The 19,017-nt window shown below is 30.8% G+C and overlaps 2 protein-coding genes across 2 annotated transcripts in view; both read left to right on the plus strand.

The window, feature by feature from the left end:
* LOC129975625 (neurogenic locus notch homolog protein 1-like) overlaps positions 1-16,018 on the plus strand; it is a 35,483-nt gene extending 19,465 nt beyond the window's left edge. The window contains exons 6-27 of the mRNA XM_056088706.1: positions 1,947-2,054; positions 3,182-3,289; positions 3,400-3,507; positions 3,618-3,725; positions 4,300-4,407; positions 6,093-6,200; positions 6,299-6,406; positions 6,560-6,667; positions 8,371-8,478; positions 9,424-9,531; positions 10,758-10,856; positions 12,358-12,474; positions 13,055-13,162; positions 13,282-13,389; positions 13,752-13,859; positions 13,957-14,064; positions 14,165-14,272; positions 14,368-14,475; positions 14,577-14,684; positions 14,785-14,892; positions 14,993-15,100; positions 15,201-16,018. Of these exons, the coding sequence (XP_055944681.1) occupies positions 1,947-2,054; positions 3,182-3,289; positions 3,400-3,507; positions 3,618-3,725; positions 4,300-4,407; positions 6,093-6,200; positions 6,299-6,406; positions 6,560-6,667; positions 8,371-8,478; positions 9,424-9,531; positions 10,758-10,856; positions 12,358-12,474; positions 13,055-13,162; positions 13,282-13,389; positions 13,752-13,859; positions 13,957-14,064; positions 14,165-14,272; positions 14,368-14,475; positions 14,577-14,684; positions 14,785-14,892; positions 14,993-15,100; positions 15,201-15,313 (2,381 nt within the window). The 3' untranslated portion in view covers positions 15,314-16,018. The remainder of the gene's footprint in view (positions 1-1,946; positions 2,055-3,181; positions 3,290-3,399; positions 3,508-3,617; positions 3,726-4,299; positions 4,408-6,092; positions 6,201-6,298; positions 6,407-6,559; positions 6,668-8,370; positions 8,479-9,423; positions 9,532-10,757; positions 10,857-12,357; positions 12,475-13,054; positions 13,163-13,281; positions 13,390-13,751; positions 13,860-13,956; positions 14,065-14,164; positions 14,273-14,367; positions 14,476-14,576; positions 14,685-14,784; positions 14,893-14,992; positions 15,101-15,200) is intronic.
* A 192-nt stretch (positions 16,019-16,210) lies between these two features.
* LOC129975449 (adhesive plaque matrix protein 2-like) lies at positions 16,211-17,996 on the plus strand. Its single transcript, XM_056088511.1, has 6 exons — positions 16,211-16,340; positions 16,441-16,548; positions 16,644-16,751; positions 16,852-16,959; positions 17,681-17,788; positions 17,884-17,996. The coding sequence occupies exons 1-6, from the start codon at positions 16,211-16,213 to the stop codon at positions 17,994-17,996; spliced, it is 675 nt and encodes a 224-aa protein (XP_055944486.1).
* Positions 17,997-19,017: the final 1,021 nt, after the last annotated feature.

Consider the following 19,017-nt stretch of genomic DNA (forward strand, 5'->3'; position numbering starts at 1 on the left):
CGAGTTGTAAAATTAAAAATATTAAAAAAGATTTTTTCAGATTTTATTATGATAATAAATCTGAAAAAAAAAAAATCTTCATGGCAAATTCATGTGGCAAATCATGAATGTTTTCTCTTCTAGTCTGGTTTCGGCAGAACGACAACATGGATTTTTAGTGCCATCTATAGACAACATTTTAAACTAAGACCAAACATTGGGAGGAAAAATTTATGTTCTGTCAAATGAATTTGCTTTAAGGATTTTTTTTTAACTTTAACCGTTTTCCTGTTTTTATATATATATCAGACACCCTATATATATATATAACCTTCTTATGTTTCATTAATGTTTATAAAATTCCCGATTTTTATTATTTTTCGCCAAATATTTTAAACATATGGATTATACCGGTGAATTGCTGTGAAATAATAACTCTTAAAAAAACGATAGTAAAAAATTTTATTTGGTTTTTGAAGCATTTAACAAAACCATATGATTGCAAGTAGCTTTCTGAACAAAAATAGTGTGAAGAAAATTACACAATTTTCTTACCAATTATAAGCTTTATTTATATATAAATAGTTCTTCATATGGAAAAAAACTATTAAACATATGATTAATATATGAATTATATTTTTTTTCGAAATAAGAAAATGTTATACACAGATTTCTGTACATTTTCCGACGGCCAACTTACAAGCGATTAAAGTAAATTTTTATTACATATAAGAAATTCCATGGATGTTAATTATTGGAGACGCAACTTGTCGGCCGAATAATGAAAATAAATGGTGTTCTTTAGATTAATTAGTGATTTAAAATTTACAGACTAATACATTGTGAAATTGTCATTTACTTTGTGAAAGTCTCTAACAAAACCGTTAGAACAATATATTATAGTTAAATTCTAAAACTCTCAATATAAAATGAAATTTCAAAGTAATAAATTTTGTTTGATTTTTCCATATTGTGAAAAGAGTGCCTAAAAATAAATTGCATTTTGAATATAAATAATGTAAAATAAATTTTACAGTTTTATTGTAAATCACAATATACATTTATACATAAATAATTTCTCAGAATGATAATACTATAAAACATATAATTAAATAATATATTTCTGCCTTTTTTCTCTCGCTGCAATGACAGTCTAGCGAATAATTACAAAAATTTGTGTTATATTTATATTTATCACATTACTTTTAGTAAAAAATAATGCAGAATTGCCGGCAAAAATTTGAGATTGAGATCCAGAAATCGATTGAATGATATTGCAAACCTTATATCAATGTAATGAATAAGAATTCCTTTAAACCCTGATAGGAGTAACATACAATAATAAATAAAAATATTTTATGAATCAGATGATTATGACTAAAATGTTAGTGGGAACCATCATAGTTAGAGATAAGGCCGGGATAGCCTGGTTGGTAGAGCGTTAGATTCGCGTCCCTTAGGTTGCGTGTTCGAACCCCGCCGGTCGAAGATTCACCGCGTGCTTGGTGGCTGACGCACGTATAAATCTGTCGTGGTCACAAAGACCGAGAGTAATACCAGTGGGGGTACTGGGTCAGGGGTGATCGTGCTCTGATTCAGGTCTAAATGACGATCTGTGGATGACTGAATGAAGTTCGCCCCGTAAAAAGGGTTGTGACGTGTGTGTAGCTAAGTCGTTCTCTTGGCCCTAGATGGTGCTACTATAGAAACAAGAGACGCTCTCCCACCGGCTTAAAATCGCTGTCTTCGTAACAGCGGGCTTGTCCACGGCAAGTGCCATAAGAATAGTTAGATATTCGCATTGCCAAATCTTAGCAATCCGTAAATTTTTCAGTTGCAAAAATCAGTAGATCTTTAGAGATAATTTTTGGGTAGCATGAATAAATATTATTTGATATGTAATATCTTTTTACTTTAGAGTAAAATTTTAAATAACTACAAATATGATCTTTCTCTTTGTATTGCAGGTCCTTGTTCATCGAGTCCTTGTCAAAATGGCGGAAAATGCAGTGTGGATGAGCAAAGTTTCAGTTGCTCCTGTAAACCGCCGTTCAGTGGAAATTTGTGCGAAATAGGTAAGAGGTATAAGATAAATATCATATTTGTGCAATTGGATCAACGTATTTCATATAGTTTTATCAATTTCTTGCATAATACCATTTCTGGGAAGAATTTGCAGAGATTTTCCAATCGACAGTTATTTTTCCAATGAAAAACGTGATTTTAGAGTGAGTGTGAAAATCTCTTTGATCAGTGTTTAAGAGAGATTTTTCCAATCGACTTGAAAAGGAGGCACACTTTTCTTTCAATTATATCAAATATGTATCTATCAGAAAAAATGACTAAAATATTGGCAGTGAACATTGAGGTTTTTATTTAGAATACGATTTTGACGAATGCTGCGTGCAGTTAAAAATTTGGAAAGTTTAAGTATGGTTGCGACAATCTCTCATTGGGTTTATAGTGAAATAAATTTAGTAACGTTGATATTAAAGTAGGCTTTATTCTACGAGTACTTAAGACAACACAAACCATAAGTAATAAAAGCATGGCCAGGGTCTATGTAAGCATCTCTTGATGAATAAATAACAATGAGCAGAAATTGTGAATGAAATAAGAAGAAAATCAGCATTAATTGGAATCAGCATTTCCTAGTGCGAATAACACTCCAAAAAATTTTCCAAAATCATAAATTTTGCAACAAAAAAACATCAAATTCGTCATTAAATGGGCCCTCAGATTATCTGACAACTGAGGAGTAATTTAATCACCCATTCAGTATCCATTAAGAATCTTTGTAATTGATTTTATCCAATTATGAACGTGAAATAGAAACATTATTAAAGATTCGTAACATTATGATGAATCGAATTCACTGATTTAATTTAATATATATATATATATATAAAAAATTAAAACACATAGAAAATTGTTTGAAAAATTTGTAGGTATTTCTACTACATTCAATTGCTCAACATTTCCTAATTTTTAAATTATAATAAAACTAATATCAATTATTCACAGCAATATTTGTCATTTACGATTCTACCTGACTTTGAAAGCTAACTTCGTGAAAGTGCGATCTTCAAGAGAATACCATGTTAAAATTGCAGATTTAAAACACTTAGAATTTGGTTTTAAACAACAATGAATAACAATATATTTCCAACATGGAGAGGAAAAATTGTTTATTTCATGACAGGACCGTGCTCATCGAATCCGTGTCAAAACGGAGGAACGTGTTCCATGGGCGGGCAATCTTTCAAATGTGCATGCAAGCCTCCAATTTTAGGGCGAAACTGTGAATTAGGTACAATTTTGTTTTTGTAAATAACACCATTTAGAAATTCGCTTTTGTATAACATTGAATAACATGTATATTCCCAACATAGAGAGGAAAAATTGTTTATTTCATGACAGGACCGTGCTCATCGAATCCGTGTCAAAACGGAGGAACGTGTTCCATGGACGGGCAATCTTTCAAATGTGCATGCAAGCCTCCATTCTTAGGGCGAAACTGTGAATTAGGTACAATTTTGTTTTTGTAAATAACACCATTTAGAAATTCGCTTTTGTATAACATTGAATAACATGTATATTACCAACATGTAGAGGAAACATTATTTATTTCATGACAGGACCGTGCTCATCGAATCCGTGTCAAAACGGAGGAACGTGTTCCATGGATGGGCAGTCTTTCAAATGTGCATGCAAGCCTCCATTCTTAGGGCGAAACTGTGAATTAGGTGCAATTTTGTTTTTGTAAATAACACCATTTAGAAATTCGCTTTTGTATAACATTGAATAACATGTATATTCCCAACATGTAGAGGAAACATTATTTATTTCATGACAGGACCGTGCTCATCGAATCCGTGTCAAAACGGAGGAACGTGTTCCGTGGATTTGCGGTCTTGTGCACCATTACTATCACCTTTTAAATGTTTATTATTGATGTGTCAACGCCCAGCGATTGATATTCAACCAGATGAAATGCCTAAAACTATTGTGATTTCTTTTACATAACTCTTTAGAGTAAAAAAAACCACATTTATCTGAAAGATAATTTAGGTTCCAATCTTTTAAGAGCTTTTTTGACTTTTTAAAAAATATTCAAATGAATACAGAAAACAGAAGAAATAATCAACTTAAAAAATATAAAAACATTGAAATAATATTTTGACTAATTTTATGTTTCTCAATATTTAAGAAAAATCAAAACAATTAAAATGAAAGGTGCACTTTGTAATTATATATAAACAATATTTTGCCACATTTCTATACTTTTTAAGAAATAAAATGTTCTTCAAATTTTTGCAGGTCCATGTTCATCCAATCCTTGCCAGAATTTAGGAAAATGTTCAGCAGATGGACTGAGTTTCAAATGTGAATGCCGAAAGCCTTACGAAGGAAAAATCTGTGAAATGAGTAAGTTATCTCAGAAAAAAAAAGTGAAGTAAAAATTATAAAAAGAGGAGAAGATTTGAGTTGATGGATATATTTTCATGAGTCTATGTACATTTCTAGATTGAAATTTTTAAAATTTTTCACATCTCAGAAAAATAGTGAATGGTTTTTCCATTTGTCAAACAATAAAGGATTTTTTTTTTGTTATGTAGTTAAATATAATAGCCAGAAACAGAAAAATGACAGTCGAGATAAAAATATAACCAGAAAAGTCTGGGAATAAGTGAAATTGATTAGGTGTTGTTGACATTTGAAATTACAAATTCAATATAAATGAGTGAATAGATTTCAAAATTTGACGAAAGAAATTTTTGTATAATTTTTCTATAAATTTAGTGTTATATAATTAGAATATATTTTGTTTTATATTTGTTGAAAATATAATTATTAGATTTTAAAAAAGACTATTAGCGTTTATAAAAAAATTATTTTTCCAACCCATTTTATAATATAGAAGAGAGAGGCTTCTGAATGTAAGAGATATTGCATCTATAGCCGTGAGGAAGTGAAGGAAATTTTTAACTGTGTGAATGTAATAAATCTAGGTATTTTGTTACAAATACATTTTTAAAATTATAATTTAGATACATTCAATGAACATAGAAAATGTATCATTCAATTATTTTTTTTCAAATCTCAAAATATATTAGTGAAATATAATAAAATTCAAATATCGAAAACTGAACGAAATTCATAAAAAGAAACTATACATTTTCTTCTTTCAAAATATTTTTTTAAAATTTTAAAGCAAAAAACTCAAAAAGGGTTTTATTATTTTATACATATTCTGGAAAGCAAGAAATTTTCATACAGCTCTTTAAACCAAGGCAGTGATTTTTCAAGGCGAGAAGTAGGATGTCATGTAACGGCATGCAAAAATTTCTTTGTTAATATCAAAAATAATGAATTCATTAAACAATTATATAAATCAAAGAATCTTTAAATGATACCTGTAATGGGACTGATTTCTTTCAACCGCTTTAATACATTAAAACTAAAATTAGTAGGTTAAAAGTATTGTTTTATATCTGAATCAATCTGGCGCACGTTATCAATGAATGGTTCCTGACAGAGAAGCTCTTGATCATCTAGATTACAGAAAACTGTCAGATGCATCTCCAAGATATAGCGGAGTTTTATAAAATTCTCAGGGGAAACGATTCCCATTTGCATTTCACTTCATTAGAAACAGTAAATACTCTCTCAAACAGAAAATCATCGCTAAAACGCTTACCAGTCTATTCATTTTTCGAAAATACTCATGAAAAATGTAGCCGAAAAATCAGAAAGTATAAACATTTGAAATCAATTCCTTTTTCGAAGCCATAACAGTGATCTTCTACTTATTATTAATAGTGATTATAACTTTGATATTGTTAGTAAGTTTTAAAAGGTGAGAATTAACAATAAAACTGTTCTTCAAATGTTATTTCATTAGCATAGTGAAATGAAACAAAACTCTTGTATATTGTGCAAATAACAATATATTACATTATATTTGAAAATACAACGTATAAGGGTTTAGCGGAAAGAAACTAGATATACTAATGTCATCATCGCATTATAGAATATTTTTTTATGCTTCTTGCTCAGTAAGAAAGATAAAAAAAATGCCTGAGCTAGATATTTTTTCTCTTTCACAACAGGTCCTTGCTCTTCAAATCCTTGCCAAAACAACGGGGCGTGTAAAGTAAATAGTCGGGGCTTCGAATGTGTATGTAGGAAGCCTTATACAGGAATTTTATGTCAAGAGGGTAAGACTGGATTTAATGCTTCGTATTTTGATTTGTATTTGTAGCACGTAAAAGGGCATAACTTTGAATTTTCGCAAATAAAAATGCTTGTTTTACAGGACCCTGTTCCTCAAATCCCTGTCATAACAGCGGCGTCTGCCAGGTAGAGGGGCTAAAATACAAATGTCAGTGTAAACAGCCATTCAGTGGTCTAAACTGCGAAATGGGTAAGGCGTCCGTTTATTTACCTTGAAGGTTTTGATAAGATTTGTAATTTTAAATCTGTATGAATACTTAGGGCGTTATTATCCTAATACTTGATTCGCATGATTGGAAGAATCCTATTCATTCATTCATTGTGGATTTGTTTTTTCGTGTAGGACCTTGCTCATCCAATCCCTGCTCGAATAAGGGGAAGTGTAAAGTGGTTGGAATGGATTTCAAGTGTGATTGCCCCCCTCCATATGAAGGAAAGCAATGTGAAAAAGGTAAGCACAAAACACCTCAAATATTCTATGCATCTGGAATGCTGAAAATTTTCAGGAGTATCCAAATTTCAAGAGAACTGTGAAATAAAGTTGATTTTGCTGAAATGGTTATTTATTACAGAACAATTCATTGAATTATATTTGTAGGTATTGTAGATAAATAGATCAAATTCTCTGAAATGTATATTTAGAATAATTCCTAAAACCAAAGAGGAAGTTTCTCAACCTCTTCCACTTGCCCGATTTCACAAATTTTTCTTGCGTTTAAAAATGTATTGCCTCTAAACATATTTTTATTCTTCTCGAATGAATATTAAAGCTCCATTTCCTGCATTTTTGTAATCATCTTTTTTAATGAGTTTTTATACCAAAAAGTATAAAAACTTCAATTTCACTTAGATCTCACAAAAATCGCAACACAAATAATAATATATAAAATATTTTTGTACTTATATGTTCTACATATTGAAAACTAGCAATTATATCATTAACTTTTAATGAAAGACGAACAAAATTTCGTTGTATATCCAATCCGTAATTTCGTTGAAAGCTGTTTAGTGACATTCAGCATTGAGAAAATTAAAGAAGCACATCTGTGGCCTTAACAAATGGGGGCCTAATTCATTTGTTAAGATTGTGTGAAGTTACTTAGAAAAACTTTCATAGCACATTTTCCTTTTTATGCACCTTTTCCATCAACAACAACAATAACAAAACAAAAAGAAATTTCAGCTGGTTGGTTGACTAGCTTTCTAATTTCAATTAGCCATCTTTTGCATGTTCATCACTGCGATTGTCTTTTAACTCCGCGTGGTCCTTTAAGTTTTTTTTTTCACAGTTCACTGAAACAATGTGTCCTGCATTTTATCCGCACCTTTTGTCCTTGAATATGTACTTGTAGCTCAAGAAAATTCTCAGAAAATCGATTGATGAGTTGTTCTCATAATTCATAGGAAAAACACAGACGAATAAGCGTTTATTCTTATTTAAGAGCCCTGTTAAAATGTTCAGTCTAAATGTTTTGAGTAAATGTGGGGGATGGTCATGCCTGAAGGTCTTGTGAATCATGCTGTCTTATTTTAGTACGTACTCCATATTTTTCTTATTACGTTTCACATTATTCATTAATTCTAATAAATTCTTGTTTTTACAAATTATGATTTCCTATTTCAAAAACAGAGAAATACATACAATTATTAGCTCAATTGCTCATGAAGCGTATTGATGGATAATGTTTTTAGAGCTGATTGTCTCTTGAGCATACATGATATCCAAAGGCATTTCATAATAGTTGATAGTTTGCACTTTTAGAAAGCATCAACATCACATGTGAGATCATGAACAGAAATTTTAAGAACTGATATAGCATGCTGGAATGTATCAAAGCTTTTACTGAAAATTTCTTAATGGAAATTGAATGTTTTAATAGAAAATATGAAAGATCGTGAGATCAATAAGCTGAAATTCTACAAGCATTTAATTTTTTTGAAAAAATTATTAGAACAAAGGACAAGTACAAGTCAAATTCTATTATCATATTAGCACTAATTATCTATGATGAAGCTCTATATAATTTCAGTGCCAGACAGTATTATAATGTATCTTAACAATTAAATCATGATGTATCGTATTACGCATTCTTTGCTTATAAGGAAGATAGACTAAAATATTTATTATAACTTCCATCATTTTCTCATATTCAGATCCTTGTACATCAAATCCATGCATGAATAACGGCAGCTGTACAGTCAAAGGAAACAGTTTTATATGTGCATGCAAGAGTCCTTTCTCTGGAGATAGGTGTGAAAAGGGTAAGAATAGTCATACATTTATTATATATTTTTAAAGATTTTTATAGGTTCATGTTTTCGATTATTTCTTATGCCTTATGTTAAAACAAACATAATGCACTCCTTAATATTTTAAAATGAATACAAAAAAGGAAATAAATCAGCAAATGAAAGGAACACTTATATTTCTGGATGCCACAAAAATAAAACAAAAAAAAGTAATGTTTTATTCTATGAGAAATTTATTTATATCTTCTTAAAGAAAATAAATCTATTATTTACGAATTGATTGCATTTTACTTCGTTATACAGTAAAACTTACATGATGAATTTTAAACTTTTATCACATAGTAGTTTACAGCCTCTTTTTGGATGTAAAACAGGATAAATTTTAAAAGTTTTCTTTACCTACACATACTTAATTACAAAAATAAGAACATAATGGGGAAACGAGAGAAAAAAAGAACCACAAAATTGTCATGATTTCTGTTCTGCCAAAAATGGAAAACAACAGCGTAACCAAATTATCAAAATGACAGTGAATTCAACATAAAAAAATAATTTATTTTAATTAGCTCTATTAGTAGCGTAAATTTGTTTTTTACGTCTAACACGTCAGTTTCACTCAAATTAAATCAGCATCTTGTTCGAAGACGCAATATTCAGTTGCTATTTATTCTTTAGAAGAAAGGAAATTGATCTCCAAACACATTTTGAGTCAGAACTTTTATAAAATTTTATCGTTGACAGTACTTACTATAATGAGTTGTTGATTCGATGAATTCTTTTTTCACTTCCATGCACTGGCCTGTGCAAAATTTAATAGCTTCTCAGTGTATGCGATTTCGGAAATGGAAGATAATTTAATGAAATAAATGAAATGTGATAAAATTGCAAAATTTATTTTTTAAACATACATTTTAAGACGACTTTTCCATCAGTATTAAAGACATTAACCATTCATAGATCCATGTTCATCTAGTCCTTGTCGTAATGGTGGTAGGTGTACAATTAAAGGGAATTCCTTCTCCTGCGACTGTCCCGAAAATCACGTAGGAAACATATGTCAACATGGTAAGATTTATTTTATTTTATTTTTTATGTTTCAGAAGTTTAAAATAAAAAACAAATATATAGAATAAATTTCAGATAAATTGATACATAAGTGACCATGCATTTACATGCTAATTATCTTGTTTCGCTTACTTTGAACAAAAATCAGCCAAAAAATAACATAGAGTTTACTGTAGCTCAGTAAGTCAGCCATCTAACTCTCCGACCCGCCACGAAGGCACACGGATTTAAACCATAAAAACTGAATGACCGGACCGCCGCAACAGCAACATTGGCTGGAACTGTGGTTGAGTCCTAAGGCCCATCACCGGCCACGATACAACCCTCCTCGAAGGAAGTACGTCCCGTCATCGATGGGAGGAGTCAGATCCCCCGCTCTCCCTATTAGTGCACTCTCCAGGGTGGCGAGATCCAACCAACATGCCGGAAGCCTCTCATCCTCATTTCGAGGTGCCCCTCCGGGGGGTCTCAGTAACAGTAAAGACAACCTCAATTAAATTTTGCATGCATATGCAGTCTTCCTTTGTTTCTCGGAAATAGCTCTGAATGTTATTATCATCACCGGCAATACAATCCTCTTTGTTTCCGTCACACGAATGCACATTTGTGGCATTCTTGAGAATGGACGTAACATTATTATTATTATTTTACAACGCTATGAGTTTCTTTTGATCTCGAAATTGTTTCGCATGTAAAAAGCAGATGAAACTCCACAAGGTAAAGACTAAATTGCGAGGAATATGAATTATTTTAAAAAATCGGTCAATCTTCTTCTTTGCTTTATGCACATATTTGGAGTCTTTCTTGGTTGTGATTATCTTGGTGTGTGCAGTTTGTTACACTAGTGCCTCTTGATAAGATGCGCCGCAACTTGTTCAAGGACGAACTATAATGTTATTTGACAAAGACTTTGAGAATAATCCCGACAGATATCCCCAAAAAGTTGTGATGAGTTCATTAAAGGGCATGAAAATAGTAGAATCTGAATACCTCCATCCAAGATTCATTCGATCAATGCACGTCAGTCTAGTAGGGTGTTGCATGCATGTTGGTTCACAGATAACAGAACATAATAAAAGATACAGAGGAGTTAGTAAAGGCTCGTGGCTTCCAAATTGGTAATTGTGAGCGCTTGCGCAATCTAAAGTAGAATGTGTGTAGATATTTGAGCATTTTTTTAAGCACAATTTCTTAATTTTATGGAACAAACAAATCGTTTTTTGCAGTGTGTGATTGTAAAAATGGAAAATGTCGAGTAACATCTGACGACGAAGTGCTTTGTGAATGTCTTCCGGAATACGGTAAAAAGTTAGATGTCTGCGAAGGTAAGATTATTTTTTTTATTTGTTTGAAACTATTTTAATTAATTTGTTACGTTTTTAAAAAAATTTGAATAATATTAATGAACATAAAGATAGTTCTTAAATTTTATAAGTAATTAATAACAATAAGGAATATTAAAGATTATAAATTAAAATTTAAAGATTAATTAAATTAAAGTGCATATTAATAAATTTGCTTTGACACATATTATTGAATTTCAATTCTACTATTGTTGCTGAATTAGCAAATCAATAAAAAAGAAAAATTCAGATAAAATGCTAAAAAGAACAATGAAAAACGTTTATTATTGATTTTCCGGTAATCTCTTACGAATGTGTATGTGTGTGTGGGGGGGGGGATACGGGGTCTGTTTTAAAAACGGCGTCATTTCAGAAATAGGACTAACAAAGTGCATTGTGGTTTAATCCATTACTTAGCTTGTAGTTTGAATACTAGTAGTAATAGCAAGAATAAACTTCGTTTACAAAAAAAAATAATAATAAAGAAACATTATAATAAAACATAAAATAACAGCAACCAGCTGTTGTTATAAGAGAGTAAAAAAATAAAGGTAATACGAAATTGACGCCACAATATTTATATAGTCAAGATTAGTTCATTTGAATTCACTTCTTAGAATAACGTTTCATGCAGTAGCGCCGCCACATGCATCATGACTCAAAAGAATTGTGATATTGAAGCTTGCGTTGAATTGAAGAAGTGAAGAAAAAATATAACTCGCAGTTTTCTTTTACGTTCTTAAAATTCAATCTTGCTTGAGAAGTGCCATTTTCTTACTTTCCAGTCAATTCCTGTTGCTTCAGAGTTAATCTATATGAAAATACAATGTTTTAAAATTCAATTAATTAATTTGTGTTTTGATTCCAGTGGGAATTTCCTTTAGTAATGCTTTCTTAAAATAATTAGTTACATGATTTCATAATTATTTTTCATATTTATTTGAATTATAAAATTAATTAAAATACAATAAACATGATACAGTAAACACAATATAGTGAGCAAACACACCCATTATGAATATTATTAACAGAAAATTCCTAATTATATATTTGAATTTATATTTAAGATAAGGATTATTGTAATTCCAATTTAGAGCCCTGGATTTAAAAATTTCACTGTCGGAGTGAAAAAGATTTACTTTGCATGAACAAAAATCATATCCTTCCATGTCTTTAGATTTGGTAATTTTGAATAAATTTTCTATAGGCTCCTCTCCGACATTTAAGTATCAGTTTTGATGTGGTCCCTCACCATCTGTTTCTCTTGTCTTAAAAATAAAAAGATCCCATTGAAGTTTCACTCGAATTATTTAGAAATTAAGAAGTAAACAAATTGTACACAAATTGGAAAAAATATTTACAAAAGATATATGTATGTAAAAGGCAAAAATATTTAATATTTCTATAAATAAATGTGCCATAATATGATAAATTTGTGAAGTTTGTGAGAAACTGAATGGAAAATAACATACTTTTCTTACAGCTTGTAACTGTGGTACTGGAGCTAACTGCACTTGGGAAGGCGGATTTTTAGGTTTTAGGGAAGAAAAGTACTGCCTGTGCCCCGATGGTTCCAAATTAAAAGAACAACACTGTGAAGGTATATATGCATGTGTGCGTGTCTTAATTATGAAATCTTTTAAAATTACATTCGACTCAAAGGATTTGTCTTCCAATTACTTAAAAATGAAAGTTCCAATTTATCTATCTAATTTCCAGATATCGATAGATAATTCAAAGGTTATTATATATGAATGAATCTCTGTAAGTTTTCTTTCTTATTTCTATTATTAAAATTAAGCTTGGTTATAAAAATAATGATACCAAAAAATTCCATATAATTCCTGTTTATTATTTTAATGCAGTTTTCCATATGTAGTTATTATAAAATAAATGAAAGCTTTTAGGCTTTTTTTCTTTCAAAAAAAGAAATGTAGGCAGTTTTCTATGGAAGAGGAAAGAAATAGTTCTTTTTACGGAAATTTAAAATTAATATTTATTACCTTATTAACAGAAAATAAAAATTAACAAAATAAAAATATATACAATAATCAAGCATTTTTTTAAAAAGAGTCAAATTATTTTTACTTTAATGCTCGAAAGTTTCTAGTAATATTTGGTAAGTGTTGCTAAAATTTCTAATGCGTATTTATTGATTCCAAACATACTCGTTGAAACAGATCCATGCAACAGCAGTCCTTGTTTACATGAAGGAAAATGTAAAGTCATTGGAAAAATTTTCAAATGCGTATGCAAACCACCTTACACGGGACCAATTTGCAAAGATGGTAATATTATATAATTATTTTCTATATCTAATGTAATGTCATTTCTTTTCAATTCTTGATGAATTACAGTATACATATAATAATAGCGAGCATAATATGTTTTCAATGTTTTTCTGTAGATATTTGCACGGAGAATCCATGCCTGAACGGTGGAACCTGCAAGATCAACGGAACGTCATTCCAATGCAAGTGCAAAACTCCCTATTCTGGGAAACTGTGCGAGAAAGGTAAGCAAAAGATTATTATCATTCAGAAAGAATCATAAAGTTTTTTTTATGAATTTTTATATTAATTTATGCAATTTAAAGATGATTTAAGTCATTAAAACTAATTTACAGGGAAAAGTAAAAATACCAACTTTAGTATGAATAATGAATGAAAAAATTCAGATATATTTTAAATAGAAATACGTAATAAAATTTCTTCCAAATTAGGAAATTTTAATGGCAAAATTTGAGCACTTACTAGAATGTAGAAAAAAATACTTATTAAATTCCATTGCAACCTATTATGTTTTGGTATTTATTAAAGATTTCAACTTATTTATGATTTAAAAGTAATAATATGAATTAATTCATGATATTTATAGACCCTTGCACAAATAATCCGTGTGTGAATGGTGGCAAATGTAGACTGGAGGGTAACTCTTTCAAATGTAATTGCACCAGGCCGTATTTTGGAGATAAATGCGAGAAAGGTTGGTTTACATATTAACAATCATTTTTGATAAATAATAAGAAGGTCTTGTTTTTGTTTATAAATAATTATTATGATGCTCCTCTTTCAACTCAAAGATTCATGCACTGAAAATCCTTGTGAGAATGGAGGCAAGTGTAGACTGGAGGGTAACTCTTTCAAGTGCAACTGCACCAAGCCATATTTTGGAGATAAATGCGAGAAAGGTCAGTTGATTCATGTGATAATAATTATTCTGAAAAATAATAAGAAGGCTTTATTTTTGTCTATAATTAATTATTACAATACTCGTCTCTCTAATGACAGATCCATGCACAATTAATCCTTGTGTGAATGGCGGCAAATGTAGACTGCTGGGTAATTCTTTCAAGTGCGATTGCACTAAACCATATTTTGGAGACAAATGCGAGAAAGGTTAGTTGATTCATGTCAATTATTCTGATAAATAATAAGAAAGCTTTATTTTTGTTTATGAATTATTATTATAATGCTCCTCTTTCAACTCAAAGATCCATGCACTGAAAATCCTTGTGAGAACGGAGGAAAGTGTAGATTACAGGGTAACTCTTTCAAGTGCGACTGTACTAAGCCATATTTTGGGGATAAATGCGAGAAAGGTCAGTTGATTAATTTGTTAAGTAATTATTCTGATAAATAATAAGAAGGCTTTATTTTTGTCTATTATTAATTATTACAATACTCGTGTCTCTAATGACAGATCCATGCACAAATAATCCTTGTGCGAATGGCGGCAAGTGTAGACTGCAGGGTAATTCTTTCAAGTGCGACTGCATGAAGCCCTATTTTGGCGATAAATGCGAGAAAGGTCAGTTGATTCATGTAATAATAATTATTCTGATAAATAATAAGAAGGCTTTATTTTTCTCTATAATTAATTATTACAATTCTCGTCTCTCTAATGACAGATCCATGCACAATTAATCCTTGTGCGAATGGCGGCAAATGTAGACTGCTGGGTAATTCTTTCAAGTGCAATTGCATTAAATCATATTTTGGAGACAAATGCGAGAAAGGTTAGTTGATTCATGTGTCAATAATTATTCTGATAAATAATAAGAAAGGTTTATTTTTGTTTATGAATTATTATTATAATGCTCCTCTTTCAACTCAAAGATCCATGCACTGAAAATCCTTGTGAGAACGGGGGGAAGTGTAGACTGGAGGGTAACTCTTTCAAGTGCAACTGCACCAAGCCATATTTTGGAGATAAATGCGAGAAAGGTCAGTTGATTCATGTGATAATAATTATTCTGAAAAATAATAAGAAGGCTTTATTTTTGTCTATAATTAATTATTACAAAACTCGTCTCTCTAATGACAGATCCATGCACAATTAATCCTTGTGTGAATGGCGGCAAATGTAAACTGCTGGGTAATTCTTTCAAGTGCGATTGCACTAAACCATATTTTGGAGACAAATGCGAGAAAGGTTAGTTGATTCATGTCAATTATTCTGATAAATAATAAGAAAGCTTTATTTTTGTTTATGAATTATTATTATAATGCTCCTCTTTCAACTCAAAGATCCATGCACTGAAAATCCTTGTGAGAACGGAGGAAAGTGTAGATTACAGGGTAACTCTTTCAAGTGCGACTGTACTAAGCCATATTTTGGGGATAAATGCGAGAATGGTTAATTGATTAATTTGTTAAGTAATTATTCTGATAAATAATAAGAAGGCTTTTTTTTTGTCTATTATTAATTATTACAATACTCGTCTCTCTAATGACAGATCCATGCACAATTAATCCTTGTGTGAATGGCGGCAAATGTAGACTGCTGGGTAATTCTTTCAAGTGCGATTGCACTAAACCATATTTTGGAGACAAATGCGAGAAAGGTTAGTTGATTCATGTCAATTATTCTGATAAATAATAAGAAAGCTTTATTTTTGTTTATGAATTATTATTATAATGCTCATCTTTCAACTCAAAGATCCATGCACTGAAAATCCTTGTGAGAACGGAGGAAAGTGTAGATTACAGGGTAACTCTTTCAAGTGCGACTGTACTAAGCCATATTTTGGGGATAAATGCGAGAATGGTTAATTGATTAATTTGTTAAGTAATTATTCTGATAAATAATAAGAAGGCTTTATTTTTGTCTATTATTAATTATTACAATACTCGTGTCTCTAATGACAGATCCATGCACAAATAATCCTTGTGCGAATGGCGGCAAGTGTAGACTGCAGGGTAATTCTTTCAAGTGCAATTGCATTAAATCATATTTTGGAGACAAATGCGAGAAAGGTTAGTTGATTCATGTGTCAATAATTATTCTGATAAATAATAAGAAAGGTTTATTTTTGTTTATGAATTATTATTATAATGCTCCTCTTTCAACTCAAAGATCCATGCACTGAAAATCCTTGTGAGAACGGGGGGAAGTGTAGACTGGAGGGTAACTCTTTCAAGTGCAACTGCACCAAGCCATATTTTGGAGATAAATGCGAGAAAGGTCAGTTGATTCATGTGATAATAATTATTCTGAAAAATAATAAGAAGGCTTTATTTTTGTCTATAATTAATTATTACAAAACTCGTCTCTCTAATGACAGATCCATGCACAATTAATCCTTGTGTGAATGGCGGCAAATGTAAACTGCTGGGTAATTCTTTCAAGTGCGATTGCACTAAACCATATTTTGGAGACAAATGCGAGAAAGGTTAGTTGATTCATGTCAATTATTCTGATAAATAATAAGAAAGCTTTATTTTTGTTTATGAATTATTATTATAATGCTCCTCTTTCAACTCAAAGATCCATGCACTGAAAATCCTTGTGAGAACGGAGGAAAGTGTAGATTACAGGGTAACTCTTTCAAGTGCGACTGTACTAAGCCATATTTTGGGGATAAATGCGAGAATGGTTAATTGATTAATTTGTTAAGTAATTATTCTGATAAATAATAAGAAGGCTTTTTTTTGTCTATTATTAATTATTACAATACTCGTCTCTCTAATGACAGATCCATGCACAATTAATCCTTGTGTGAATGGCGGCAAATGTAGACTGCTGGGTAATTCTTTCAAGTGCGATTGCACTAAACCATATTTTGGAGACAAATGCGAGAAAGGTTAGTTGATTCATGTCAATTATTCTGATAAATAATAAGAAAGCTTTATTTTTGTTTATGAATTATTATTATAATGCTCATCTTTCAACTCAAAGATCCATGCACTGAAAATCCTTGTGAGAACGGAGGAAAGTGTAGATTACAGGGTAACTCTTTCAAGTGCGACTGTACTAAGCCATATTTTGGGGATAAATGCGAGAATGGTTAATTGATTAATTTGTTAAGTAATTATTCTGATAAATAATAAGAAGGCTTTATTTTTGTCTATTATTAATTATTACAATACTCGTGTCTCTAATGACAGATCCATGCACAAATAATCCTTGTGCGAATGGCGGCAAGTGTAGACTGCAGGGTAATTCTTTCAAGTGCAATTGCATTAAATCATATTTTGGAGACAAATGCGAGAAAGGTTAGTTGATTCATGTGTCAATAATTATTCTGATAAATAATAAGAAAGGTTTATTTTTGTTTATGAATTATTATTATAATGCTCCTCTTTCAACTCAAAGATCCATGCACTGAAAATCCTTGTGAGAACGGAGGAAAGTGTAGATTACAGGGTAACTCTTTCAAGTGCGACTGTACTAAGCCATATTTTGGGGATAAATGCGAGAATGGTTAATTGATTAATTTGTTAAGTAATTATTCTGATAAATAATAAGAAGGCTTTATTTTTGTCTATTATTAATTATTACAATACTCGTCTCTCTAATGACAGATCCATGCACAATTAATCCTTGTGTGAATGGCGGCAAATGTAGACTGCTGGGTAATTCTTTCAAGTGCGATTGCACTAAACCATATTTTGGAGACAAATGCGAGAAAGGTTAGTTGATTCATGTCAATTATTCTGATAAATAATAAGAAAGCTTTATTTTTGTTTATGAATTATTATTATAATGCTCCTCTTTCAACTCAAAGATCCATGCACTGAAAATCCTTGTGAGAACGGAGGAAAGTGTAGATTACAGGGTAACTCTTTCAAGTGCGACTGTACTAAGCCATATTTTGGGGATAAATGCGAGAATGGTTAATTGATTAATTTGTTAAGTAATTATTCTGATAAATAATAAGAAGGCTTTATTTTTGTCTATTATTAATTATTACAATACTCGTGTCTCTAATGACAGATCCATGCACAAATAATCCTTGTGCGAATGGCGGCAAGTGTAGACTGCAGGGTAATTCTTTCAAGTACGACTGTACTAAGCCATATTTTGGGGATAAATGCGAGAATGGTTAATTGATTAATTTGTTAAGTAATTATTCTGATAAATAATAAGAAGGCTTTATTTTTGTCTATTATTAATTATTACAATACTCGTCTCTCTAATGACAGATCCATGCACAATTAATCCTTGTGTGAATGGCGGCAAATGTAGACTGCTGGGTAATTCTTTCAAGTGCGATTGCACTAAACCATATTTTGGAGACAAATGCGAGAAAGGTTAGTTGATTCATGTCAATTATTCTGATAAATAATAAGAAAGCTTTATTTTTGTTTATGAATTATTATTATAATGCTCCTCTTTCAACTCAAAGATCCATGCACTGAAAATCCTTGTGAGAACGGAGGAAAGTGTAGATTACAGGGTAACTCTTTCAAGTGCGACTGTACTAAGCCATATTTTGGGGATAAATGCGAGAATGGTTAATTGATTAATTTGTTAAGTAATTATTCTGATAAATAATAAGAAGGCTTTATTTTTGTCTATTATTAATTATTACAATACTCGTGTCTCTAATGACAGATCCATGCACAAATAATCCTTGTGCGAATGGCGGCAAGTGTAGACTGCAGGGTAATTCTTTCAAGTGCGACTGCATGAAGCCCTATTTTGGCGATAAATGCGAGAAAGTTCAGTTGATTCATGTAATAATAATTATTCTGATAAATAATAAGAAGGCTTTATTTTTGTCTATAATTAATTATTACAATTCTCGTCTCTCTAATGACAGATCCATGCACAATTAATCCTTGTGCGAATGGCGGCAAATGTAGACTGCTGGGTAATTCTTTCAAGTGCAATTGCATTAAATCATATTTTGGAGACA

The sequence above is a fragment of the Argiope bruennichi genome, chromosome 7 (assembly GCF_947563725.1).
Source record: "Argiope bruennichi chromosome 7, qqArgBrue1.1, whole genome shotgun sequence".
Classification (NCBI taxonomy): Eukaryota; Metazoa; Arthropoda; class Arachnida; order Araneae; family Araneidae; genus Argiope; species Argiope bruennichi.

Excerpts from the sequence above, each read along its gene's own strand:
- LOC129975449 (XM_056088511.1), top strand. The coding sequence starts at position 16,211 with ATGCTCCTCTTTCAACTCAAAGATCCATGCACTGAAAATCCTTGTGAG. Across the intron at positions 16,341-16,440 it reads TGGAGATAAATGCGAGAAAG|ATCCATGCACAATTAATCCT; the intron begins GTCAGTTGATTC and ends CTCTAATGACAG. Across the intron at positions 16,960-17,680 it reads TGGAGACAAATGCGAGAAAG|ATCCATGCACAATTAATCCT; the intron begins GTTAGTTGATTC and ends CTCTAATGACAG.